This window comes from Apus apus, chromosome 3 (assembly GCF_020740795.1).
Source record: "Apus apus isolate bApuApu2 chromosome 3, bApuApu2.pri.cur, whole genome shotgun sequence".
Lineage (NCBI taxonomy): Eukaryota > Metazoa > Chordata > Aves > Apodiformes > Apodidae > Apus > Apus apus.
In genome coordinates, this window is record NC_067284.1 from 76,766,994 (window position 1) to 76,793,820 (window position 26,827).

General features: G+C 47.1%; 2 protein-coding genes across 4 annotated transcripts in view; one reads left to right on the forward strand and one right to left on the reverse strand.

The window, feature by feature from the left end:
• Positions 1–1,533: 1,533 nt before the first annotated feature.
• CCDC167 (coiled-coil domain containing 167) lies at positions 1,534–15,232 on the forward strand. 3 transcript variants are annotated; one of them, XR_007889174.1, is made up of 5 exons: positions 1,647–2,388; positions 9,614–9,708; positions 12,238–12,290; positions 14,389–14,576; positions 15,049–15,232. XR_007889174.1 is itself a non-coding variant. In XM_051616225.1 (4 exons), exons 1-4 carry the CDS (start codon positions 1,555–1,557, stop codon positions 14,490–14,492), a joined length of 291 nt encoding a protein of 96 aa, XP_051472185.1. In that variant the 5' UTR covers positions 1,534–1,554; the 3' UTR covers positions 14,493–15,232. The 3 variants fall into 3 exon arrangements, 2 of the variants coding, with proteins under 2 accessions (XP_051472185.1, XP_051472184.1); XM_051616225.1 differs by lacking the exon at positions 1,647–2,388 and adding an exon at positions 1,534–1,593 and having other exon boundaries at positions 14,389–15,232; XM_051616224.1 differs by having other exon boundaries at positions 1,649–2,388; positions 14,389–15,232.
• Positions 15,233–15,627: 395 nt separating this feature from the next.
• Positions 15,628–26,827, reverse strand: part of CMTR1 (cap methyltransferase 1) — a 30,529-nt gene continuing 19,329 nt past the window's right edge. Inside the window, exons 17-24 of the mRNA XM_051616223.1 lie at positions 25,514–25,645; positions 24,893–25,015; positions 24,103–24,194; positions 23,439–23,507; positions 21,668–21,715; positions 20,961–21,073; positions 20,375–20,483; positions 15,628–18,607 (exon numbers count right to left, since the gene is read on the reverse strand). Coding sequence (XP_051472183.1) covers positions 18,475–18,607; positions 20,375–20,483; positions 20,961–21,073; positions 21,668–21,715; positions 23,439–23,507; positions 24,103–24,194; positions 24,893–25,015; positions 25,514–25,645 — 819 coding nt within the window. The 3' untranslated portion in view covers positions 15,628–18,474. The remainder of the gene's footprint in view (positions 18,608–20,374; positions 20,484–20,960; positions 21,074–21,667; positions 21,716–23,438; positions 23,508–24,102; positions 24,195–24,892; positions 25,016–25,513; positions 25,646–26,827) is intronic.

The following is a 26,827-nucleotide window of genomic DNA, read 5'->3' on the forward strand; positions in this document are numbered from 1 at the left end:
CCACTCTCCTGCTTCTTCATTTTCTCCCTCCCCCTGGTGCTGTGCTTTCCAAGGGCCACTGGCCAGGTCCTACTGAGCTTCTTTACCACCTTCTGACCAAGCTGCTTCTGCTTGGAAAACAGTTCCTTGGAGAAGGGAGTTCTGGCTCCTTTGGGTTCTGCAATGTAGGCTCCATAGTACCAGATTGGGAGGCAGATAAAAGTACAGCTATCCCCCATTTTCTCTGAAGAAAAAATGAGACTGATGCTTTTACCAACACATGCCACCTCCCATGATAAAAATGTAGGGTTTTTTGTTTGTTTTTTTAACGTGAAACACACAAATTAAGTATTAGCATTATAACTCCTTCCATGATAGACATCTGCACTTTTGCCATCCTAACAAAATTTCAGTCAGCAGAGGGTATTTAACCAAAATGAAAATTCAATCTGTGTGTCTAATAAATGCTGCTGCTGCTTGCACAACCTTCTGTTCTCTGGTTAGCAAATAGCTCGGCTGTTCTGTCACATAGCAGTCTTGTCTTATCCTGAAGACAGATGCATTTCAGTGGTGTTTCTTGCTTCCTTTATTTTTTAATACAAGATAGCAGTGTTTCATAAAAAGCCTTCTTGGGTCAGGACAAAAGCTGCCATGCATATGTAACGTTGTGCTTAGCATCTTGAGATGAACTGGCTAGAGTGCACAAAGTGCTATCTCCTGGCAGATCAAAGAGCTGTCTTTTCCTGCTGCTGCTTTAGCATAAAGCTAGTGTTTGGGAAGGAAGCCTGAAGGACATCCTTAAGTTCTCAGTGATGGTTACACACAGGAAAGAAAAATACTGTGGGGCCCCTGTTTTTCTGAAAGATCACCTTCTTCGTAGGTGAGCCGCCAAGCCCTAGCAATAAAGGGCCTGGGCAGGAGCGGCCTGAGCGGTGCAGAAGCTCAAAGCAGGATCGAGCTTGCTCCTCTCGGAGAAAAAAACAACTCATCAGTCCGGATTTTCGACAGGCTCAGAGGGATGCCCAGCCAGCCAGCACACTGGAAACCCCTGCCAATACCCCCACCGCCAAGGAAGCAGGGGTACATGAAGGGTGAGGAGGCGAGATGAGGCAGGTCCGAGAGGTCCACGAGGTCCCACCTCGGCTTCCCAGCCTGCTGCTCCTTCCCCAACCATCCTTCCTGCACCGCTATTGGCGCGGCCAGCGCCGGCTGTGGGCAGCGACAGCACAAAGCAGCAGGAGACACTCCTCACTGCCACGGGGGCCACCCTGCCGAACGTCCTCCGCATTCTTCAAGCCACGCCAGAGCGGTTCACAGGGCCAAAACGGTTCACAGGGCCACAGCATCCGCCGCCGCCGCCACCGGGCAGCCGCGCCGAAAAGGGCCGCCCAGCAGCGCCCTCGGGGAGATGGCGGCCGCCCCAGCGCAGCCCCTCCTCACCAAGATGGCGGCCGCCCCAGCACAGCCCCTCCTCAAGATGGCGGCCGCCCCAGCACAGCCCCTCCTCACCAAGATGGCGGGCGGAGCGGGCGCTGCGCATGCGGGTGCGGGTGCGGGTGCGGCGGGGCCCGGGCCATGGGCAGGAGGCGAGAGGGGCTGAGCGTGGCCCGGGAGGTGAGGGGCGGCCGGGGCCTGGCTGGGGCGCGGTGGCTGCCACCGCCACCTCTGGAGCAGCGTTCCCTTGGAGAGCGGCGGGTGTTGGGAGGGCAGCGCAGCGGGGCCTCGGGGAGCCAGGCTGTGCTGCGGCGGACCCGGGCCAGGTCGCCGGCTTAGTGTGCCGCGGTGGCCGAGGAGGGGCTGCCTGCGTGGGGCTCTCCCGCCGGAGGAAAGCTCGGTGCCCCGTCGTCCGTGCCGGGCCCTCGGCTGGGCGGTGGCGGTTGGCGCCCGGGCCCGGCCTTTGTGGCGGGGCAGGGAAGCGGGCGGGCCGGCCCCGAGCCCGCGGCCCCGGCCAGCACAGCTGCGGGCAGCCCGGCCTGTGTGCGGCGCTGAAGCCGCTTGAGGAACCCAGCCATAAACCAGAGCACGAGGGGTGCCCTTACGTCACGGCAAGGATAAGAGGAGAGCACTCTTAAAAAGACTGTGCCGTCCTTCTAAAACTGCTTTTTTATCGTTGTGCTGTTGTGGTTTGTAATCTCCTGAGTGGTAGTTTTGGGTAAGCTTTACGTTGGTATTAAAAAAAGGAGGCATGTTAGTTGGTGTCTCTCTGAAGCATCCCCCTTTCTGACTGCTGCACTGAACAGTCCTGACTGGACTGACTTGGGGCAGGCAGTGGAGAGCCTGTAGTTCAAGTCTGGAATGTGGCTACTTTGGGAACAGCAGAAGCCTTAACCTTCCAAACGAATGACTGAAAAGGGGCAGAATTGGTCTAGTGAATCTCACTGGTCGCCTCGCTGTCGTAAAGTCCTTCAGGTGAGCATATGCACAACAGACCAAGACAGCCATAGTAGGAAGGCCAAGGAAGACACTTGGGGCTTTTCATGTGTGCTTCAGAGAATCATAGAGTGGTTTGGGCTGCAGGGGACCTGAAGGGTCATCTAGTTCCAACCCCCCAGCCGTGGGCAGGGACGTCTCCCACTAGACCAGGGTGCTCAAAGCCCCATCCAAGCTGCCCTTGAACATTTCTAGGGAGGGGACATCCACCGTTTCCCTAGGCATCCTGTTTCAGTGTCTCACCACCCTCAAAGTGAAGAATTTCTCCCTAATATCTAACCTTAATCTACCCTCTGCCAGTTTAAAACCCATTCTCCCTCACTACTTGTCCTTATTTGTAAGTCCTGCCCCAGCTTTCATGTAGGCCTGTTCAGGTACTGGATGGCCAGTATTGTAAAGGTGAGTCTCCTGCCGTGTCTTATGAATAGTTCAGTTTATGGTAGTTTTCTGGTCTTTTTCATCTAGTTAGGCTTTCATTAGAGAAACAGAAATTTCGGGGCACTCTAACCCAAATATAACCACCAAAGGGAATTCAGAGGGGAGTATGCTGACTGTCCAAGCTTCTTTTCAGTGAGGCTAGTAGGGAGAATTGAAATAATGATTTTATTTTGGTTTTTTGTGGTGGTTGTTTGAGATGTGACAGGCAAAAAGAGTTTGATAAGAGTTTGTTAAGGTTTGTATTACAAAAATAGAGGTGGTAAAAAGGATGCGCCTACCAGGGACCTCCTAGTTACAGAATGAAAAGGGGCTGGTTTTAGCTGCCACTGCAAATTCTTACAAAGTGTTTGGGTCTTGTGGTATCTTTAGATTATTATGACTATTTCTTTTTAGAAGTTGTCATTCTAGAACACACCGCTTTTGAAAGTATTGTAGAACAACTCTTCTTTGGTGTGTTTTAGATTAAAACTTAACCTTTCTGTAAAGATACTACTAAAAGATCCCCCTTGCAGTGATGAGAAGGGTACTGAATAGAAGTTAGAGAGGAAGAAAACAAAATCTCTTTAAGCCAGAAGAGAGGACTGTGTTTCAGGTGTCAGAAAAGTGTGACAACCCAGATATTGATTTCATAAATTTAACTTGCATTTGGTTCAGTATTGTCTTCTGAGCTGTTATGATAGTAAAGAAAACTTTCCAAATTAGTCTTAATATGATGTGATGCCTGGCTAGCTTTGAAAGACCTAATCTAGGCAGAGTCATGCTTGTTTAACTGAAGTCTTGATGCTAAATGAATGCAATTTTCTATATGGATACTTACCAGATTAGGTTACACTTACAAATTGCAGGTGTAATTAATATGACCTGGTTTAAACTGATACGAGTGTGTCTCTGTGATGTGCTGGTGGTTTAAATTCTCTCACATAGCTCTGTAGTGTCTCAACAGGCAGCGCTGTTGACAGTGCTGAGTTGCAGAGAATTTCTTGATGAAACCCATCAGGAAAATTAAACTGGGAAGACTGGTCCATTTTGTAGTAAAGTAGTGATGAGATGAGCTTAAGAGAGTGATGTGGATGATCAAAGATGTGGAAAACTTCTATGCAAGAAGCAACTAAGCATACTAGGTCCTTTTAAGCTTGAAACATGTCTGCAAGGGTACCCAGTATAGGTCTATGTCCTCTCTATGCTACTTGTAATTTTAAACAAAGGATGAACTCACTGTCAATACAAACTTAGAACTATCAAATTAAACTAGCAGCTGACAAGCTCAGAACAACAGGAGAGGTTGGATCTTCCCCTAATCTGTGGCTGTGCTGTGAAACTCCCTGCCAGAGGATGTTGTAGCTCTTAAAAGCATACTTCTGGCTCAGACAAAAACTGAAAAAAGAAATTATGGAAGCAAAAAAGCAAGGACATTAAATGCGAAGTGCTGCCTCGTGCTCAGGCAGTGCCTGAACTGCAAAATGTTGAGCGTGTGTGTGGAGAAAGTATTTTTGCTTCTATTGCTCCTTCTGAGAAGGCAGTGGGTGATCAGTGTTTATGCAAGAGCATAAAGAATAGGGTAATGGCCAACCTAACCTTTACTCGGTAAAGCTGTTCTTACAGGATCAAAAAGCTGTGGGTAGCACCTTGTGGTCTGTGTGCGGTCCTGCAAAGCTACTGGTCTGAGCTGAGGCAGGGTGGGAGGACTAACTCTCTGCAGGGCTGAAGGAGGAGATGCGGGTAGGACCTAGCCCTTTCTGCTTTACCAACACAGAGGGCTTGATCTGCAGGATTTATCTTAGCCTTTGTTGGTGGATCATCCTCTGTTGTGTTGTAGCTTGCTTGGTAAATATTTCCAAGCACACTGTAGGCACAGCATCTGCAATATTATTTGCCAGCATGCAAAATTATTAACAAGAGTGTGGTGAAAATGGAAGTGTGTCCATGAACTGCAAGTTAGAATTTGAATTTAAACAAAACTCATCTCTGCTGGACTGATTTTAATAATCCAGCCAAATTTGTGGATGCAGAAACCACTAATTCTTCTGTAAGAAAAACTGCTCAAATGTGCTGGCAGGTGACAAGGCATGAGAAGACTGCTCAGGGAAGGTATTTTTTTCTGTGCCCCCACCTCTTCAGTTGGCTTTGATCTGCTCTATGAGGGTCAGAAGAGGAAAACCTCATTACCCAACACTGTTGGACGTAAACGTGTGTGTGATATGGCTTTTTGCCAGTATCTTAATTAGGGAATTCATGAAAGCGAAGGGTGGCTGCCAGTTCTTGAAAAGCGCTTTTAGCCTTTCTGCTGGAAAGAAAGCTTTTATTAATTCATTACAAAATGTATTAAAAGGGATCCAGCTAAAGTCTGTAAGCAAAGCTACTTCTTTCTCTCTTTGTCCCTGCCTTTATGTGAGCCATTTTGGGCTCCCTGGCCAAGATGGGCCCAACAAATGAGATTTGCAATAACCGTGTAAGTCAGTTTGGACTGAAATCCGCTCCAGGTCTCTGTGGTTGAAAAAGGTCTCCAGATTGCAAGTGAGTGTTGCCAGAATTCAACAAAAATGGCTTTATGCCTTGTCATACCTCGTGGTACAAGAAGGCATCTGGTCTTAGATCCCCATCTGTATCCAAAGCTGCTGGGACTTGACTTTCTGTAGTGGCTTTCGGGGCAGCTTTGTGTGCCCTGAGCTGTTGCCTGGATGTGCAGCACCTGTTTCACTTGCTCCTTTTAACTGACAGTACTTAAATATCTTACTGCAAGACAAGTCCTGTGTCCCTGCTACAGGCCATGTGAACCCAAGGACTTGCATGTGAGCCTTCTGCATGCTGTGCTTCAGCTTTGTCCCAAAAGATCCCCTTCATGGAAAGGGGAGCCTGGAAGAGCAAGGGTTTTGTCTTTGCAACTTACAAGCCACTGTGCTGCGATTGCTATGAAAAAGACAAGCCAGTGTGAAGCATGGTGAAGGCTGAGCTAAGTGACCTTGCCTGTTCATTTTCATGTGGGCCTCCAGTAGGCCTAGGTATGAACCCCAACTAATCTTCTCATGTATTAGTCAGTAGAAGAGAAAGCTTTCCATCCACAACAAGCTCAGGTGTGCAACTGCTTCTAGGATTATTTTTTTGGAGAGCTGCTGCATGGAATTATGCCAGAGCTCTACAGGTTTTCTTCTGCAACAGCTTGACAGGCTGCAGCCCCCATGGGAACTTCCTCAGCAGCCCAGAGAGTAATCAGTATTTCCCAGGGATTGCTCTGATTTCTCCCTGTGGTTATTTTCTGTTTCTCTCTTTCCTTTGCACTGCAGTGAAGAGTTAATTGGATGACTGAGCTGCTGAGAGACTCCTAGGTTGCAGGAACACATCCCAAATCCCAAGTGAGGCACTGATATAGCAAGATAGTGCTCTGCTCATAGTTTGGATCAGTGTCTGAGGCTGCTTGTGAAAAGGAGCCACCACCAGGAAGCAGGCTGTATTGTCTTAATTTAAAAGTAGGGAAACTGAGGCACAGTAAAGAGATAACATCTGGGAATCTCCACTCTCATCCTTCCTTGCAACCCCTAATGTCCCAGAAAGCCTGAAGAAAAATAGTGAGATTCTGGCAGAAAATTATTTTGTTAATTCAGCAGTCTGTTCCTCCTTCCTTGCTTTTTAAAAATTAATTATTTATTTTCTGTCCCTTGTGCCCCCAGCTCAGCAAAGCTGATGTTGCAGTTCTGTGGCATGTGTTTTATTAGCTAAATGATTGCTCTCCAGCAGGGGACCCAAACTTTGGTTTTGATTTAAGAGCAGTAAAACCAGGTGAAACTTTTAAGGTACTATGTGGAATCTGGAGATTTTTTAGTCAGCAGAAAATAAAAGCATTGGCAGAATTGGGCAGAATATCCTCTTATGTCTCATGAAATGACAGAAGTATGGGCAGAGGATGTTCTGGGGAGAGCAACTGCAAACTGAGCAGGAGGAGCAGTTCTGGAGGGAGGAGGGGAAACGCAATGACATGGATAATTTAGTGGTAGCATTGGCAGCTGACTAACCAAAGCTCTCATTAAATTGTATTACTTTACATGCTTTTTAAACATCCTTCCAGAGAAGGTAGGGTGCATTATACTAAGTTTACTGGCTAAGGAGGAGCCTAGTAACACATGCTGAAGTACTTCTTGCTGTGTATGTGAGGTTTTCCAACAGGTAAGTGAACAGGGAGACATTTTCAAATGGTAGGTCCTGGTCGGAGAGATTGTCATTCTTAAATTGGACTGGACAGATGCCCCACTTGCATACTGCTCCACTCTGCCATCAAATTAACTCGCTGATAAGTGTCATCAGAGCTGACTTGGGTGAAGCCTTTGGTCAGCCCTGGAACAGACTGGGTCTAATACCTGAGTAGTAGTGGATGGTGGATAGAGATGAGCAGCTGGAGTTAACATTTTCAACTGGCACAGCTGGGTATGGAGGTGGACAGTTATCTTTGCCCTGAACTAATGCATTTTCAGCTAACATGCTTCAAAAATATCTGTGTCCCCATCCAGGCAAACCCAAGCATAGTCAAACACAAAAGTGTCATTGCCTGTTCTCTGGGATCAGATGATGTGCCTTAGTGCTCCCCTTGGTCTCCGGGGAAGCTGTGCATGTGCCTCTGGGGAGCCTGGCATCTTAATAGCCCTGGCAGAGCTGCCTAATAACGAGGGACTTTGAAATTGCCATCTGGTAAGATGCAACAATTTATTTGAGCCTTGTTTTATGTGACCCTCTCCCCAGCTCTACTGTGCCCCTTGCGGGGAGACTGTTCAGCTGTGGTGGCTTAACCCTGACGGGATTCCAGGTGCCCACCAAAGCTGCTCTGTCACTCCCCTCCTCAGCTGGACAGGGGAGTGAAAATACTACATACTTGTGGGTCAAGAACAGGACAGGGAAATCACTCAGCAGTTACCAACACTGGCAAAAGACACTTGACTTGGGGAAAAATTAATGTTATCCCCCACCCCTCCCTTCTTCCCAGGCTTAATTTTACTCTTGAGTTACCTTCCTCTACCCCAGTGGCACAGGGGGGTGAGGAATGGAAGTTTTGGTCAGTTCATCATGCAGTTTCTGCTGCTTTCTCATCAACAGGGAGGACTTAGCACAGTCTTAGCCTGCTCCAGCATGGGGTCCCTCCCACAGTACACAGTCCTCCTCAAACTCCTCCAGCATGAGTCCTTCCCACAGGTGACAGTTCTTCATGACCCTTCCATGGGGTGCAGTCCTTCAGGAACAGACTGCTGCAACCTGGGTCGCCCGTGGAGTTACAAGTCCTGCTAGCAAACCTGCTTCAGCACAGGTCCACAGGTTGTCCAGGAGCCTGCTCCAGCATGGGCTTCCCATAGGGTCATAGCCTCCTTCATGCACATCCACCTGATGCAGCATGGGGTCTGCCCCAGGCTGCAGGTGGGTATCTGCTGCACTGTTAACCTCCATGGGCTGCAGGGGGACAGCCTGCCTCACCATGCTCTTCACCAGGGGCTGCAGGGGAATCTGCTTCAGTGCATACAAGCACCATCTCCTTCTTCACTGACTCCAATGCTGTTTCTCTCACATATTCTCACTCCTCTCTCCTGCTGCAATTGCTGTTGTGCAGGTTTCCCCCCGGCCCCGCCTTCTTAAATGTGTTATCACAGAGGTGCTACCAGCATTGCTGATGGGCTCAGCCTTGGCCACCAGTGGGTCCGTCTTGGAGCCAGCTGGCACTAGCTGCATCAGAGGGGAAGCTTCTAGCAGCTCCTTACAGAAGCCATCGCTGTAGCCCTCACCCCCACTACCAAAACCTTGCCACACAAACCCAACACCTTAGCTGACTGGCTAAACTCTTTTTTGCAGTCTGCTTTGTTTTCCCCTTTATGTCACGCATCTGCTCCCATCCTGCTTATTTTAATGCTTGCCTGCCTCTCCTGAGCAGAAGGTGTGAGGTTGCTAATGAGCTCAGGATGGAGCTGATCCCCCAGGCAGCAATAATTAGGGATCACTACCTTTGATTTTGTTTCCCGTATCAGTCTTTATGGGAGCATTTGTGGTCTGGGCCACCTCTGAGGCTGATGTCCAGGCAGCTGGCATTTCATTCCACCTCAGTGCTTTACCTGGTGTTGTGCTGCTTCTTAGCGTCTGGTTTGCAGTGCTTCCACCACAGAGAGGCCACGCTGCCAGCCATCTGGCCAGCCTTGGCTTTGCTTGGAGAACCAGACACAGAAGGACTGTTGTGCTAAGTAAGGAGGCAGTGGTGAATGCTCTCTTTAACATCCTGTGCAGACTGCTGTTTTAGATACAGTTGGGTAGGTATCAATGTTTCCCCTTTGTCCCCTCTTCACCCAAGCAGACAGCTGAGGGTGCTTTGCAGTCAGTCCCATGAACTTCTGCATCCATTTGCAGCACTAGATCAAGACCATGTTCTTCAGGCTTTGTCCAAGGCAAGTCTCTCTCATTTTATCCTGGTCTAATTGCATAAAGATGCCTTAGATCCTATCTTTACTTGTGGAGCCACGTGCAAAGAAACTACAGCAGTTTGGAACCAGATGAGATCTTGGCAAAAGGTGCTGGCCAGGGATACAAGTGGGAGTGTTAGAGCTGGCTTGGCTGTGTCCAGGATACAGGCTGATCTAAGAGGTGGTAGGCTCTCTACTGTGATCTCTGCACAGAGCTGGGGCTATTCCTTCCTTGATTTGGGGAAGAAGAAGGTGGAGTGGCTCTCCTGTCACCCTTCCCATCTGAGTGAGGATGGATCCATGTTAGCTAAGCGAGAAAACAACAGCAACATGGTGTTTTTCAGATTGATGGACTGGAAGAGAAGCTGGCACAGTGCAGACAGAGCATGGAGGAGCTGGATCTGAAACTGCGCAAGGAGAAGCTCAGCCCTGAAGGAAGGTATTGATGACCACCTCCTTCCCCAGCTGTGCCTGGGCACTTCATCTGGCTGTCATGCTGCTGGCTGTCATGCTGCTGTAGTACTAAGCAAGGGCTCTTGAAGGGATGGGAATATGGTTCCCCAGGAAAGGCTCTTCCCCCATTTTGGAGCTTACTTGGGAGACTTGCCAGGGTGCGAAATTCAGTGTGATTATGGAGAGAGCTTTATTTTATCAACAGTCTTACCCTCCAGCCTGCACTGCAACCAGCCGAGCAGTACCCAAAACTTGCCAGTTCATTTGCATGGCTGGCTCCTGGCCTGCTAGGAGAGTGCTCTGCAAGTCTGGCAAGGGTTCCCTGCACATTGCTACTCAAGCCTGCCAAAGTTGCCTGAGGTCAATCAGAGGATACAGGCACCAACCTCTGCTGGGGGCCAAAACAGACTGGGATACAACTGAGAAAAGCACTGAGGGAAACTATCTGTGCCTGTGTTGCAAATGTATCTGGTTGTAGGAGTGCAAAGAAACACAGGTTTTCCTGGGGAAAGGGAAGAGGGACAATTCCCCTGAATCTGTCACTGACATAGAAGAAGCAACAGTAGGCTTCTAGAGCTGAGACTCGAGTAAGGACTCTGACCTGTATTTTGTAGCAGATGCAAGCAGAACCTGCTCTTTCTCTGTAGTGTGAAGCAAGAGATCCTAGATCTCCTGGTTAATTCCCAGATCTGTCTGCTTGAGGACATTCTTGTAGTCACCAGTATCTTAATTGCTCTGCTCCTAGCAAAAAGACTGGGAAGCTCAGTTGTAGGGCGCCAGAGCAGTTGGTCCTTGTGACTGCTCTGCTGTACAGCCCTACAGAACCCAGTTAGAAGTGATACTAACAGTGGTAGCATAGAATCATAGAATCATTTTGGTTTGAAAAGATCTTTAAGATCATCAAGTCCAACCATTACCCCAAGACTGCCAAGTCCACCACTAAAAAATGTCCCTTAGCACCACTGCTACACGGCTTTTAAATACCTCCAGGGATGGTCACTTGACCACTTCCCTGGGCAGCCTGTTCTAGTGCTGGACAACCCTTTTATCAGCCTCAGGTTTTCTTCTTTGTTCCCCCTTTCCACTCTGTTACTTTGCTCTGTCTACCATTCCTTGAGCCAGCCTCTGTTTTTCCCTCTTCCTTTACTGGTGTTTTATATCTCCATCCATATTTGGACAGGGTCCTGTCCCTCATCTCTAGCTCATCTCATCAGTCCTTCATCTAGGCCTAAATATTTTTTAAGTTTACTGTCTGTATTCTTTATCTGCTGCTGAGGTAACCAACAACAGTTACGGTAACTTGACAGGATAGAATATATCTGTATGGTTTCTCTCAGAATTACAGGGTCTAGAGCAAAGAATTAGGATTAGGGATTCCTGGGACCTTTTCTGAATTTTACAGCTTGCATGGAGATGGAAACAGAAATTCTGTTGCCGTAACACAGACCATTCAAAAAAACATGGAGGAAGGTACCATGATCAAAATTATTGATTCAGTGAGCAGTGCACAAAGGAGAGCTCTTGCTTTCCCATTTTGAAGTTCAGTTGTCATGAATTTTCAAGTCTCATTCTCAAAGCCTCTTCTCTTGGCTCTCTTCACAAGGCAAGTTTCTAAGTAGCAGCTCAGCCATGTTGGTAAATCTGTCTTCTCACTTCCTCCCTTACTTAACTAGCTGTACACATAGATTCAGATCTCTTTCTTCCTATAGGTCCTTCTCTGCCCCAAGGGGAGACAACGAACTGTTACACTTACTGCCTTCTCTGAACCAGGAGATAAATTTGTTAGTGCATATTTGTTTATATATACAGAGTCTGAAAGGAGTGACACTGTCCTCACTGCTCCAATGGAAATGCTGCTGCTTTCAGGCAATTTGCTTTGCATTTATTTATGTGTTAAACTGTCTATTAATTAATCATCTTGTGCAGTTTAAGACAAGGGCTGGGTTGACCTGACTGATGTTTTATTGTTATTATCCTGAGTCTTAGTTGGTAAGAGGTTGTTCAACTGGTTTTTAATGGGCATGAATTCAACTTGCTTCCTTGAGTTGACCAATTTCTGTAAATTGGATACCTCTGACAAAGGGATCCCAGCTTCAATAGGTGTTAAGATTTAGCATTCCACCCTACCAGATGTGCTGGGGGGCAGGATCCTGCAGAGGTCCTGTAAGGGACCTTGCCTCTTCCCATAGCTATGGCAGAGCTTCCTACCCCACCTCAGGGGGTTCTCTGACACACAGATCCCTTTCTAGCCTGCTTGACACTGACATTACACTGACACTGTCATGAAAGGAGATATATGAAGCAATTTGGGGGAAGGAAAAAAATAATACAGAACTGCTGCATCTCATCTCTTGCACAGCTGGAGGGTTCTAAACTGTCACCTCTCCACAGTGAAGGGTGAGGGGCCCATTTTGTGAGTAGATATCACCAGCAGTGGGACAGTTTCTCTTCCATCATATAAGCAAAGAAGGCTGGTTTGTGCCTTACAGGTAATGAACTCCTCTTCTCATTACAGAAAGTCACTGGAGAGGGAGAGAAACTTACTAATGACCAAAGCTGACAACTATGGTAAGAGCTTCATTAAAAATGGTCCCTCTGGGCTGGATGGGATCAGTGCTGTATCTTAGCTTTGTCTTGAGGCTCCTGCCACCTCTGACTTATGCCTTTGAATTTAGGCTCAACCAAAGTGAGATAGACTGAGGGAAGTCTATAGTCAGCATATTATAACGGGCATCTGGATCCTCCCGCATCAGCTAATGAGTGGGAAAAAGATGTCCCTTTCACATACCCCAGATTACCAGTCTTCAGATAATCTTAGCCAATGGACTGACTTGAGTGGCTTTTAACATTCACCCCCCCCCCCTTTTATTTTTTATTTTTCCTTCTTTTATTTTTTAAGAGGCACGCTAAGCAAGCTGCCAAGTGCTATCTGGAGTGTAGCAAAGTATGCCTTCCTTGGGGAAGCTTTTCACTGCATCAGTTTCTGGGACTGTTCAGCACACAAGCATAGAGATTCACACTGACATGCTGCCTGCAATTCCAGAGAGCCAGGGTCTTCCCTTGCTGCAAGTCCTGCTGTATACAGTCAAAATGAGAGTCCCTCCAAGCCACCACATAATTGACAGCACTTTTATTCCCCTAGGGATGCTGCTTTGCATGCCTTCAAGTTCTTGTTTTGTTAACTGCTTGACAGCACTCTGAAGCCATGCAAGCACTGGAGCTTATACAAGGGAAAGAAATGCAAGTGTTCTTTTAGGCCTGCAGTGTTGAAGAGGGGGGTATGGCCAGCGAATTTGTAATTTTTAGCTTATGTTTAAAGGACTGTTTCCAAAAGACTAACAGTTACTGTAAACAGATTCACAGCTGTTCCCTAAGGACATACCACTAGAGACAGCAGAAGACACTGCATGTCCCTGCCACCCTTTTCCCAGCAGTCAGCTCTCACTGCTAGCACCAACAGAAGAATCTGACAGGCTGCTCAGACAGCCACAACAGCCTCACCTAATGGTGATGGCTGCTTCTCCAAGAACAGAACAGTGCATGTGCACTCAGTCTTTTCCGATCACTGCTGTGGCCTCAGATTAAACCTCTGCTGATTCCAGCTGATGCACTCAAGGCCATGAACTGCAGTTGCTGTCACTGGCATTGCTCCATCAGTTTCAGCTGGGACTGCTCTGCTTGGGGTTACGTGATCCCCTACCTCTACCACCACCTCTGTAGCCCTGCAGATTCAAGCAGTTTGCCCTGTGGTTGCATGAGAATGCTTGTATTAAGTGAAGAATGGGGCAGAAAGAACAGATAAAAGCCTCTCTTGATACCAGCACCAGTAAGGGAACCTGCAGCACCAGGGCATTCCTGCTGGAGGCTGCTACTGCAAACTGTAGAGGCAGTAACCCAACTAGTCACTGCAGCTGAATTCCGTAGCAAGACCTGCACACAACCTTGCCCTGCAAAGTAACTATTGCTGCTTGGCCATGCAGTGTGTAATGCTGTAGGCCTCACTTCTTGCCTGTATCATCTAGCAAAGTCTTGTGGAACAGAACTAGCAAGAATGGGGTTCTCATCTTCGGTAAAAGGAACAAACAGCAATCAGTGGGACTTCATACTTTTGGTAGCCACTTCCTTCCTCTTTCTGAATCTCCATTTCTTTTGTAAACCAGAGTCAGCAAGAGACTTCTCTAAAAAGCTGCATACCCCAACAGAATGAGTGTCCAGGCTCACTCACCTGGCAGAGGAGAACCCAGATTCTGCAACATTCTAAGGTGGCCACAGTTTAGTAAATTTAAGCACTAGGAAAAGGTACTGGGCTGTTCTGCCTAGAAGATAGTAAAGCAGCTGTCTGCCCTCTGTCTTCTTCATTCTTACTATTCTGATGACCCACTCTGTACTGAGTAGGGTCCTAGAACAATGTAATTTGCAAAGAGTAACTAGTCTGGCACTGCAGTATTCCCAAGCACAGCTACTGAGTTTGAAAGTTAGCAAATGGAAGGGTTCCTGCTAGTTTAGTTGCTATTCAGTGCATCTTAAAATTAGCAGCTTTGTATACTGATCCCAAAAGAGCTCCCTGTGGCCAAGGTAGCACTGTGTGCTTTTAAGACGGTTTTGAAGGGAGATATAGCTGCAACATGAAGAACATTCACAGGCCACACTTCTGTTTGCTTCCTAGAGAAAGAGCTGAGTGTGCTTCGTAAGGAGAATCGCAAGAATGCTGCCCTCGCTGTGGCCATGGGGTTGCTGGTTGCTCTTATTTATGCCTGCTGGACGATGTGATTGCACTCAAGAATTCTCCCTCCTGACCAAATGACTCTCCTGCAAGGAGTTCTTCCTCCTCTCACTGCTGTGCCTCCACTCAGGGTGAGGATCAGCATTTCATATTGCTGTTCTTGTTTATCCTCTCCAAATCTCATTGTAGGGAAGCTTTTTCTCTGAGAATTGAGGGAGACAGGAGGCAAACCAGAAATCATGGCACACTTGTGCTTGGAAATCAGTTCACGCAGAGCTCGAGGTGGTTCTGTCTTTACCCAGTATGCAGTCAAGACCATCCAGCCTGATGCAGGAAGGTGGTACCTTCTCCCTTTTGAAATGGACCTCTGTGGTTGCAGACACATACTGTCTGCTCAGCCAGTTGGAATACTTACCACCTTCTTAGTTCCTGTGACTCAGTCATAAGCTGAAGGGACACTGGGCTCTTTGAATCAAAGGATAACTCGGGTATTGTGACCTAGAAGCTTCTCAAAGACGTTTCCTCCTCCACACTGACTTACAGTACCAAAGGAATCCTATCTCCACAAAAGTACAGGGGAGGTATTTCTTTTTCTGCAAGCAGGTAGCATCCAACTTGAGGTCTGGGTGCTTGGGCTGAGAAGATCTACCTACCTCTCCAGTGCATCAGAGTGTGGTAGCCATTTTGTGCCTCTGAGAATCAACACTTGCAGAAGAGAATTTACCACCAGCTCCCAAGGACAGAAGCGCATTTGCAGGGCTTTAAATAAAATAATTTGACCTTGTGACTTCCAGGTTTTTTTTCTTCCTGTTTTGTAACATGCCTCTCAGCTACTGCTTTATCCTTATCCTGGTTTCTCTCTGCTGCCACACACTGCACCACAGTATGCCTAGACTGGGTTAGGCACTTGACATCCTTGGCCAGTGATGTCTCAACAGTGGGTTATTGGTCTTGACTGTTTGCTTGCTTTGAGTGGAAAAGCAGCCTAGTGTGCTGCTGAGGAGTGCTGGAGGCTGCCCCTGTAGTCCCCTCATCCTGATCCAGTAACATACACCAGGTAGCCCTGAGTGTGCTCTCCTTGCCAGAAAAGCTATACAAGGTGTTTCTCTCTCTCTCTCTCTCTCTCTCTCTCTCTCTCTATGCTGGCCAGAATTTTGTGGGAAGTGAAGGAAACATGCACTGTTGTGAACTAAAGGGGCTGTATTGGTAATAGAGACAATGAAAGCAGAGAAGTCAACACAAAATGATACACAGCCTAATAACAATACACTGTGCAATTCATGTACATAAACATTCCCTTCAGCAAGACCTTCCTTACCCCCATTCCCAACATAATCCCTGGGTATTCACCCTGCAGCAGGGAAGCAAGTAGCATGGTGGTGCATGCTTGTCTTGAAGGGGGATTCGATATCGAGGTTCAGTGCATCAAAAATAAAATCAGATTAAAATCAGGATGAGCTGGAGGCTACTGGGTACACAGCAAGTATCTGCTCATAAAAGCTAGCCTGCAGGCTAACCAGGGTTTTTTTGCACCGTCAGAGGTCTACACTCACTCTAGTGTGCTTCCTAGTCCGCCCTCTGTTGGCCAGCCTGTAGAAAACCAGAGCCCTGAGTGAAGGACACAAGACTTCGCAAAGGAGCCTGGCGAAGGGAGCAGCATGCATTGCTGGCTTTGGAACAGCCTCAAGGCAGTCCGAAGAAGCGCCAGAACTCAAATTACTGATGGGTTTAAAAAGCCAACTTCACACAGGCCTGAAACCACACAGTTGGAGGTTCTTTATTGCCCACTGGGAGAGATTCCTCCTCATTCCCTTATGGAAGTGCCTTTGCCAAAACAGAACTGCCAATGACAGACATCTTGTTCTTTTCTGGGGGGAAGGGCCACCACTTCTTTAATACACATTTTACTGATGGTTGAGGGCAGAGAGTGGATGCAGTAACAGCTTGCCACCTCTCAACTGCTTTGACCTGGCTGTCTGGGGACTAATGGTTACCAATGTGGAAAAAGCAGCTTTGACTCACTTCACTTTTGGCCAGAGCTTGAGAAGAAACAGAGTAGCTCCCCTGCAGAATATTCACAATACCTATTTGTAAGCTAACCTCCCATCCACTCCCAAGCTCTGCCTCCAGTTTCCACTGAGCAACTGACCATGCCAACCTCAGTGCTACTCCTTTAGCCAGGAGTGAGGTTCTGCCGTGAGCAAGCTGCATATAATTTTCACTGGTGCAAGGAGCTGCAGCTGTCAAGTTCATTTATACCATACTGTGGAGAACTGATACATGGTTATATTAGAGACAATTTACTTGTGGAGACATGGAAGTTCTCCAAGCTCAGGGAGCAGAGCCTGTTTGTATGATGACATTCAACTGTGTGCTGAGAATGAGCACAAAATCTATGCGTGATGCTGGGCCTTAGAGGGTGAAGGTGGGACACCCTATCCTTGTTCTGGCTTCTTTGGGTGAGGTGCAGGAAACCCAGGCACCTATATACCTGAAGTGAAAATGTCCATGTCCTGCTACATAGAACTTGTTCGAATTGTACATATGGGCGTGGAGAGAAAGAAACAAATCTAAACTGCTATAGATTCTAAAACTATAGCTTTCTTTAAGGCACAGTTCAAACAACTCCTAAATCAGTTTCCTTCCTACTGCCAATCTGTGTCTAAAAACAAGCCAAGAAAAAAAAAAAAAATAGGGGCAATTTTGCTGCTTGGCCTAAAGCAGTCAACTGTCAGCTGTGTGTTATCTTCTGATTTATGTGGAAGACCTGGCAAAAGTGCCATGGAAGCCAGAAGTGAAGATAAAACAACAGCACAGCATAGCAGTGAACAGAGAAGTCTTGTGAACACACAAATACCGTGCTGAGAGATTCACAGCTCTCTGCCTTCACATCAGATGCAGCTCCAGGGCCAAACGAGGCGTGGAGGGTTTCAAAGTCTACTCTGACATTTAAAAAGGAAAGTCTGGTAACCTTTCCAGCAGGCAGAGTCAGGGGACAGGATTTCTTCTGGTTAACCAACATGGTCAAATTCAAGATCTCTTTTCACCAAAGCCCTGGGTTTTTGGGTTTGATTGATTTTTTTTTACTAAATCAGACATTTCCTCCAAAGAACTCCAGCATCCCAACCCTCCTGTGTCTTCCCTCTCATATCTGCTTTCCCCTCTGAAGATTTGGGGAATAATGTCAGCTACCAAGAATCAAAGCACCTTGGTCTCAGAAGTACCATGAGGAACAAACACGTTCAAATTAAACCCCAGGCTGCGAGCTCAGGATCGGTCACTGACCTGGAAAAAGAAAATCCTTGTTACAGCAGCTTCTAGAGGTCTGAGAAAGCCCTGGCACTGAGAACATCACAAATCTGTGCCAGGAACTCTACTGCCCCTGTGCTGGCCTTTGTCCAACATGATACCATCACACAGCTGGCGACTGGCAATTCCTAAGTGCCTTGATAAGCAGAAGTGTTCAAGACCCCAACGATACATACTTGCATCCCAGAGCTAGTATTCCCCAAGGAGTTAACACCCTCCAGTGGGTAGCACAGGCCTTGGACAAGGCAGAGAGAGAGCTGCCAGGAACAACACAGGGCCACTTCAATGTGCTGCTGCCGAGCTCTGCCACCAAGACATCTCTGCTCCTTCCCACACTGCCAGGGAAGCACAAGCCTGGAGAGTTCTGGCACACACAGAGCTCCACAAACCTCGCTGAATGTTTGAAGAGGAGCAAAGAAAGCTGCCAGCCCCATGGCCTCATGCATGCAGGAGGTCAGGACAGAAGGGCATTAGGCCTTGGCCCGGGAGTACCCGTGGTGACTCCTGGCAGAAGGCACTACCTGGGCCATACTCTTAATATACACTGCCAGCGTAGAGCCTTGTCCTGTGCCTTCTGCATACCACCCCCTGGTTAGATCACCTCCAGGAAACCAGCTCTGGAGAAGACCAGGATAGAAGTTGCACAACCTTCCCAGTCTCAACAGTCCCTGAAGAATCCAAGCTGGGCTCAGCCCCCCTGCTCCCCTTAAGAGAGCAGAGTTAGGGGTAATGTGCTTGGATGAAAGACAAGACATCTTCCTTTGACAGCTTCTCTGGATCTTTCCTCTTCTGAGAGTCATGCACTTTGACACCTTCCCCCCACTCCCAGAAGAGGCGGCTGTAATGACAGATGCTGTGGGCAGAGAGAAAAGCAAGATTAGTTTAGCAGGGGAGGGAAAGAAAAACACTGTAATCCTAGCCACAAAGTGCACTGCAGAGCCAGTTGCCTTTGCAATGGGAGCCAGACAGCTATGTTCTATCTGAGACCTGCCTTAGAAGAAGGCCAGCTCATTCACCAAACAGACTCTATAAACTTTAAGGTATAGCAGCTTCCAAGCCCAAGGTATTTCCATGGAAACAAACTTGTTAATTCTGGCTTCACTCAAGATTTGGTTCAGTATTTGCTGGAAGAAGACAGGTCATTAGGGAAAACCTACCTCCCCCCCAGTTTTTGAGAGGATTAAACTGTCATTGCAGGCAATGGAAAGGCTGTAATGAAGAATTTAGAAAGCCTGCCAGCAGCAGCAAGGATCTCATCACTCACCACAAACCTACTGGAATCAGAAATAGCTGTCCTATGGAGCTTTGCAAATGAACAGCACTTCATGCTGTACTGAAGGAGCTAGGATCATCCCCTCTTTCTCCTCGTGAAATAACCCGGCTCCACTTGGCTGCTGAGGTTTCTGGTCCTACAACGCCATCTCTCCCTCCCTCCATCAAGCACAGCCTTCCCTGCTGCATCAACACAGTCCCAGCCATAATGAAAACAGAGCTGCTAATTACTGCCGACACAGCAGCCTTTAGTTTTGTACAATTACTGACACTTAATATTCATAGCTTATTTAGTGCTACTGTTCTAACAAAGCAGTACTAGCACAGTGACAAGTGCACATGTCAATAGCTAATTAAAGACACATTAGTACTCACCACAAGACAATATCACCCTTCTGGAGTCACACATAAGCTCCCTCCACCTCCTCAACCACTCATGCCTGTTCATGCTGACCTGCTTCTAAGTACACCAGCAGAACTAAGCCAAATGGAGGAAAAAAGCATGGTGTGCCTTGCTTTTACAGTTTTAAGCCAGTTCTTCCATTTAGCTGGTTAAGGAAAGCTTGAGAATTCTTAAGAACACTGCTGCAAGGAGATTCAAAGTGGGAAAATCAGAACCCCTATCTCACATCAAGCTCTCGCTCAGAGATACAGCCCTGAGTAGTGGTGGTGGTGATGGACACCTCTTTCGACCACCTGAGGGCCAGGGTGTGCAGAACATCTCCACCCATGAGCCCTAAGGCATCTCACAGACTCAGAATTTGCTGTAGTTAAGATGTGGCCTTAGCCTAGTGCTCAATAGATACAGGTGGGGTTCAGCAGCCACAGTGTTAATGGCTGTCCAATGACAAGCCACTCCATCCTTTCCCAAGGAGCTGCTGCTTTTCTCTCACTCTCTCTTTAAACATCTCCCAGCTACCTACAGCTCATTACAGAGCCTGGGCTAAATGAACTGGAATTTGCTTTTAAATTAGCAACTTCCAACCAAGCATCTTGAAATACAGAGATGCCCAGATAACAGTTGCTCTGCTCAATCTCCATTTCCCTATGTGCAGGGAGGTTCACTAACTTGTGCTCTGCTGCAGACAGGAAACAAAGCTGTGAGATGTGTGTTACTCATAACAATTCATTGCAAAATCCACAAGTTCAGATCAGAAATTTCCTAAACCTGGGAGAAGGTGCCAACTTCTTTCTGCAGCACACTCTGCTGGTGATCAAGCTGCGCTTGCACTGCCAACCGCTGCAAGAACATAGCACAGCACACCTGAACTCCCTTCCAAATACCCAGACACAGACATAAACTTGCACGCAGCTTCCTGCCACAGCCTCAGCTCTGGCTTGTACTCACTGAAAGGGTGCAATGGACTCCGAAGGGAGGTCGTATGTTGCTTTCTTGGTCATTTTGTTGAAGAAGAACTTTCTCTTAGAGTTTTTGCTGTAGGCCATTGTCCAGGGATCTTCCAAAAGAGCCACAGTGATCAGATAAAAAAATGGAAAGCGGAAAAAAAGGACAGCATAAATACATATAGTGCAAACCAGAAATCTGTATTTGTGATCCTTCTCTAATTCCTTTTTCCTTCCCTCCCCCAAGACGACCTGCTTCGCAGGCTGTTCTCTATTCATTTAGAAAACTCCCTTCTCTCTGCATTTAAAAGTTGAAATTCCAAACAGGATATTGAAAAATTATGATCTCATTAAAAAAAGAAAGTAATCAGTCATGTAAATAAATGGAATTACCCACATAATAGCTAGTCAACCCGTAACAGAAAAGCCTATCATATTAATACCCTAAACCTTATCCAAATCCAAACCAGCAGTTAAGTTTCTAAACACTCTCATTATTTTTTTTTACCCAGTTACAGCAGGAGCAAGCCTGGTCAATACCTTTTACTTCAAGATACAAAGCAAAGCAGAGTAGGGACTCCCCCTCCTACCATTCACAGTCCGTACGATGTAGAGTCCTGTGGGCACAAAGTGCCGGTCATCTCGGCCAGTGTAGGATAGCCGGGGCATTCCCCCTGAGCTCTTGATAATTTTCATCTCTAACCTGAATGTGGAGAGAAGGCACTGACAGAAATTCCTCGTTTCTTCCTTTACCATCCTCTTGCACACAATATGCCACCTGCACACCCACTCCAGAGGCTCACAGTGAAAACCAACTGCCCAGCACTGCCCATGACAGGACAAAAACATCAGGTCCTGGAGAATTCAGTCTCTTGCCTCCTCTCATGGCTAGAGAAATCAACCAGAGCTGTCTAGATCAGGCAGCACATCAAGTGTTGCAATGAAGGATCTCTGATGATCCACCACACTTAATCCAAGCAAGGTTCCCAGATCAGATATGAACTCAATCTTTCAAGCCACTGAGAAGCCAGTGACACTCCTGCACACAAACCCAAGCACTGTTGCTACTCCTGCTGCTGTAGAGTACGTTGGCCACAATCTACAGCATTAGAACTCAGCAGGATGATGCTCTGAGACAGCAGCATCTCAGAAACAGCGGCCATCAGCTGCACAAGCTCTAACGGCTTTTTCTCCAGGACTCCTCAAGCACAGATCAGCACATCCCTCCTATTCCTGTGCACTAGTGGCTGGTAACTTCAGTGGGCCTTGAAGTCTCTCATTTGTGCCTGTCACTCACCTCACAAAAATCTTCTCCATTTCCTCCAGTCTGTACACTTCCTTCACTCTGGGGGTAAAAGACAAAAATGTTCTGAGACACAAAGATAACTAGAAAGTTTCAGAAGCACTGCCTCTGATCTGACACCCCAACCACCCATTTCCCACACACTGCTATATACACCAAAGAGCACAGTTTGAACAACGTTTCACAAGACCCCTCCACAACCCATTTCTGCAATTCTCGCTTCACCTTCTGCCCTCCCCAACATGTTGAGCTCCTCCAGTTACTGCATTTCATAGAATCATAGAACGGTCTGGGTTGGAAGGGACCTTAAAAATCTTCTGGTTCCAAACCTCCTGCCATGGGCAAGGACACTTCCCGCTAAATGAGGTTGCTCAAAGTCCCATCCAACAGGGCCTTGAACACTTCCAGGGAGGGAGCATCCACAGCTTCTCTGGGCAACTTGTTCCAGTGTCTCACCACCCTCATACTAACCTAGGTGTCTAACCTAAATCTACTCTCCTCCAGTTTAAAGCCATTAACCCTTGTCCTGTCACTACATGCCCTGTGTAAGGGTCATGCCGCTCACCACAAAAAATATATGTCTCCCATAAAACTATTTCAACATATAAGGACGATTAAATGGACACCACTCCTGCACAGTGCCTCTGACACCTGGAGCTGTCACTTCTGCTACCTTCAACGCGTAAGACCCCCATCCAAGGATCCTCCCTGCTTCTCTCTTTCTCTCTGGAATTCACTCCCCACACTCACAAGCACAACGGTGACCCCAACAGGGGGGAACTGCGACGCGTTCTAAATCACCTCCCTTTACCATAACAATCTTCACCTTATCAGTGCTTTGTACTACAGTTATATCTTTGTACATCTCTGTTTTGCTTATAAAGTATCAACACGTATAAACCCCTCACTCCGTGTCCTCATTCCCTTTCTGAGCAGAAGTGCGTACCACCCGTGGGGGGGGGGGTTCAGCAGGTATCAACTAAAACAAGGGGGAGGGGTTAACCACTAGAACTTCTCCTTGTTCTGTTGTTGAACCCTTACACCCTGATAAAAAGTCCCTTCCCAGCTTTCTTGTAGGCTCCTGTAGGTACTGGATTGTTTGAGTTTAACTGAGATCCCATTCTTAATCTTTCATTAAGCCACCAAGGAGAACATCCTCTTTCCCTTCCTCCAGCTTCTCTCACAACATCATGGCACTTCCAGCTTCTGGCACAGAAGCTGTGGTGTCCATAATGCCTGTCTGATACCCAGCACAGTGATGCTCTTACACTCCACCATAGCAGAATTAATGAAATGGAAAGTCAAGAGGCAACTAAAGCTGACATCCTTTGTAAGGAACTTTCTTGGGATTGTAACTAAAGCCTTCTCTGGTGGCTAACCATTTAGAGAGTGTAAATGCTGGTCAGCACTTCATTTATCTACTAACAGTCAGCATTTCTGTACTACTGCTGACCCTTCAGGTCAGACAAGGACATCGAAGTCTCTGCAGTGATTAAGCTGAGTGCTAGACCTACTAAAGGCACATATTTGAAATCAGCATCAGCCATTCCACCTATGAAGAGAACGTGACTGATATGCGAAAGGAGGACACAACTTTGACACTATCAACCTTTATCTTAGATATTTAAAGGGCTTTTAGCTTCTTTCCATTTAACGTGACAGAACTAGAAATTTCAGCTTGAAATGTAACTCTCCTTCAGCCCTTTATCCTCCGACGCACTGAAAACCAAAGCACACCAGGCTGAGGGAAAGAGCTGCCACTCACCGGATGGGGTTCATGTCTGGCCGGCTAGGTTTAGAAACAGCTTTGACAAACTTCTCCGCCAGCTGAATCCTGAATGAAAACAAAAGGAGAATCCAGCCATTTAGCGAGATCTTTGGCACAGGAGGAAGGTAACAGTTTCAGCAGAATAAATTATTAGACACTTCAGTACATACAGACTGCCTCTACTGCTAGCCAAACAGGTGCTAAGCAAGACTTTTTGGACCCTGCCTTCCCAGTTCAGTTTCCAATGATACTGGCTACCATCCATTAGGAGTGAGTCTTCCACTAGAAGCTTACGTGATGCTGAACACATTGGTATATCAGCAGGGAAGTAAGACTAGTAGAGACATCATGTCTCTGAGGAAGTAAACAGAGGGGCTCGTGTCTTCTCCCTCAGCCAGTTATCAGCTATGCTCATGCATATTCCTAGGACACTCAGTTTACCCGAACAGTGTCTGGTTTACCCCAGACTAAGAAAGAAGCAAGAGCTGCCCTCAAACACAGAGAAGGTACAGTTGGAAAAGGCTGCACACACGCCACTTCAGAGCAGGTTCATTCACAGTTCATCTTTGTAACACTGTTTCAGCTGAATGCACTTGCCTCCCTGAGCTGGCACTCTGCTTTAGTATGAATACAGAAATAAGTTTCTCCAGATGCTACGTACCTCTGGTTGAAATGCTGGTTTCGAACGTCATTGCCGTTCAACACCAAGACATCAAGGATATGGATGGCACTGATTTTTCGCTGGGCTTTCCCCTAGGGATGGCAACAGAGAGACTTACCACTCAGACTGCTGCTGTCTTAGTTTTGATTTATAGCCTGTTTTCTGACAGAACATCCTTCTCTTCTAGCAAGAAAGCACCCTTCCAGATACTAGAACCACACAAATTCCCTGCTGCCCATTGCACAGTGACATGCCATCCTCCAAGAACTGGTGACTCCCAACTACACAGCTGGGATGGAGGGAAGGCAGGATCACAGCTGCCCTCACCAGCATTCTGTGCCTTACCAGCTACCACAGCACAAAGCCCAGTGCACTACAGCATCCTCATCTGAGGTGCCAGAGGACAGCCAAACTGCCAGGCAGCAATACCTTAAGACTGTGAATCTACCATGAGAATCTTTTCCCCAAGGCTTGCGATCACTACTGAGCAGTTATGTACCCAAAGACCCACAGAACACATTAAGTCATGTTGCCAATGTCATCTGCTGCTGCACGTAGGACAACAGCAGCACGTCAGGTCTAAAATGTTTTCAAAATTAAAAGCTTGTATCTCTAGCACTGGACAGAAAGAAGGACTTAATCTAAAATAAATTCAATAAAGATCACATACAAAAAACCTTGTACCTGGCACAAATGGAACATTCATTCTGCAGTATCTTACAGAGAACAGGGGAAACTGCTTATTATATTTGCAGCCACTTAGGAAGGAAGGGAGAGAATAGCCTCCTACCTCTCCTTTCAGCTCATGAACAATCTCCACAGATAGAAGGGTATCTCGTGGCAGCTCTGTTTTCAAATCCAGCTTTGTCCAGCGATCTGACTGGCGACCATCCCAGGTGTAGATCTGTGATTTCTGTGTATAGAAGGCAGAGTCGGATTCAGCCACAGCTTCAAGAGGGCAGGGGCTGAGGGGAGACCTCTGACTAACTGTAAAGCAGCCCTCAGAGAATCTCTTTGTCCTAGGCCATCACAGGCAGTTTCTTTGTCAGAAGTTTTAAGGAAGAACCTTAATTTCTACAGCAAAAGGAACAAAAACATTGATTCTAATCTGCCAGTGACTTTTCATACCTGCACAAAGAACCAGAAATAGAACACCTTTAAAGGGACAGTGAAGATCATTAAGACACTAGCAAGAGTGTCTCTCTGTGTAGGCTGTGATTACAAAAACAGGGTTAATTTGTGTGAAAAGCAATGAAGTCAGGAGAAAGAAACAAAATAACTAGCAGCTTCAGGAACTGCGGAGAGATCCTTTCTGGCCTTTGAGGACAAGAAAGGATGAGATGAAGGTGCAAGGCAGAATAGTAGCATTGAAATGAACCAGAGGAGCTCCTGGACTTTTCTCAGCACTTACCCCTAGCCCCAGGAGGAATTTCTGCTCACTTCCAGACACCATACACCGGTAATCTAACACTTGGCGGATTTTCTCCAGAGTGCTGGAATTCAGAGGAGTAGGTTTGTAACTGAAGGTATCAATGTCAGTGCCCTAAAGAACAAATTATGGAAAAGGCAAATTACACAGAATACACCAACAGGTAGGTAAATGCAATGTCTCTGTGAAACTATAATCCAGGACTAGCTTCTTCATCTCTTCATTCCTATGGGGAATCATAGAATCATAGAATCATAGAATCCTAGGGGTTGGAAGGGACCTCGAAAGATCATCTAGTCCAACCCCCCTGCCAGAGCAGGGTCACCTAGAGTACATCACACAGGAAGGCATCCAGGCGGGTTTTGAATGTCTCCAGCGAAGGAGACTCCACAACCTCTCTGGGCAGCCTGTTCCAGTGCTCTGTCACTCTTACAGTAAAAAAATTTTTCCTGATATTCATCTTAAACCTCCTATGCTCCAACTTGTATCCATTACCCCTTGTCCTATCACTGGTCTTCACTGAAAAAAGCTTAACTCCATCGTCTTGACACTCACCCTTTACATATTTGTAAACATTGATGAGGTCCCCCCTCAGTCTCCTTTTCTCCAAACTAAAGAGACCCAGCTCCCTCAGCCTTTCCTCATAAGGGAGATGTTCCACTCCCTTAATCATCCTTGTGGCTCTGCGCTGGACTCTTTCCAGCACTTCCCTGTCCTTCTTGAACTGAGGGGCCCAGAACTGGACACAATATTCCAGATGTGGCCTCACCAATGCAGAATAGAGGGGGAGGAGAACCTCTCTTGACCTACTAACCACACCCTTTCTAATACACCCCAGGATGCCATTGGCCTTCTTAGCCACAAGGGCACACTGCTGACTCATGGTCATCCTCCTGTCTACCATGACCCCCAGGTCCCTTTCACCTACACTGCTCTCCAGCAGGTCAGCCCCCAACCTGTACTGGTGCATGGCGTTTTTCTTCCCCAAATGCAAAACTCTACACTTGCTCTTGTTAAACTTCATCAGGTTTTTCCCCGCCCAAGTCTCCAGCCTGTCTAAGTCTCTCTGAATGGCAGCACAGCCTTCTGGTGTGTCAGCCACTCCTCCCAGCTTGGTGTCATCAGCAAACTTGCTGAGGGTACATTCTGTGCCCTCATCCAGGTCGTTGATGAAGATATTGAACAACACCGGTCCAAGTACCGACCCCTGAGGGACTCCACTAGTCACAGGCCTCCAACTAGATTCTGCCCCATTGACTACAACTCTCTGACTTCTTCCTTTCAACCAGTTCTTGA

What these genes read in the sequence shown, in the direction of transcription:
- CCDC167 (XM_051616224.1), top strand. Translation starts at nt 2,320, where the DNA reads ATGACTGAAAAGGGGCAGAATTGGTCTAGTGAATCTCACTGGTCGCCT. An exon ending in AAGCTCAGCCCTGAAGGAAG is followed by an intron (nt 9,709 to 12,237) that starts GTATTGATGACC and finishes TTCTCATTACAG; the next exon opens with AAAGTCACTGGAGAGGGAGA. An exon ending in GACCAAAGCTGACAACTATG is followed by an intron (nt 12,291 to 14,388) that starts GTAAGAGCTTCA and finishes TTTGCTTCCTAG; the next exon opens with AGAAAGAGCTGAGTGTGCTT.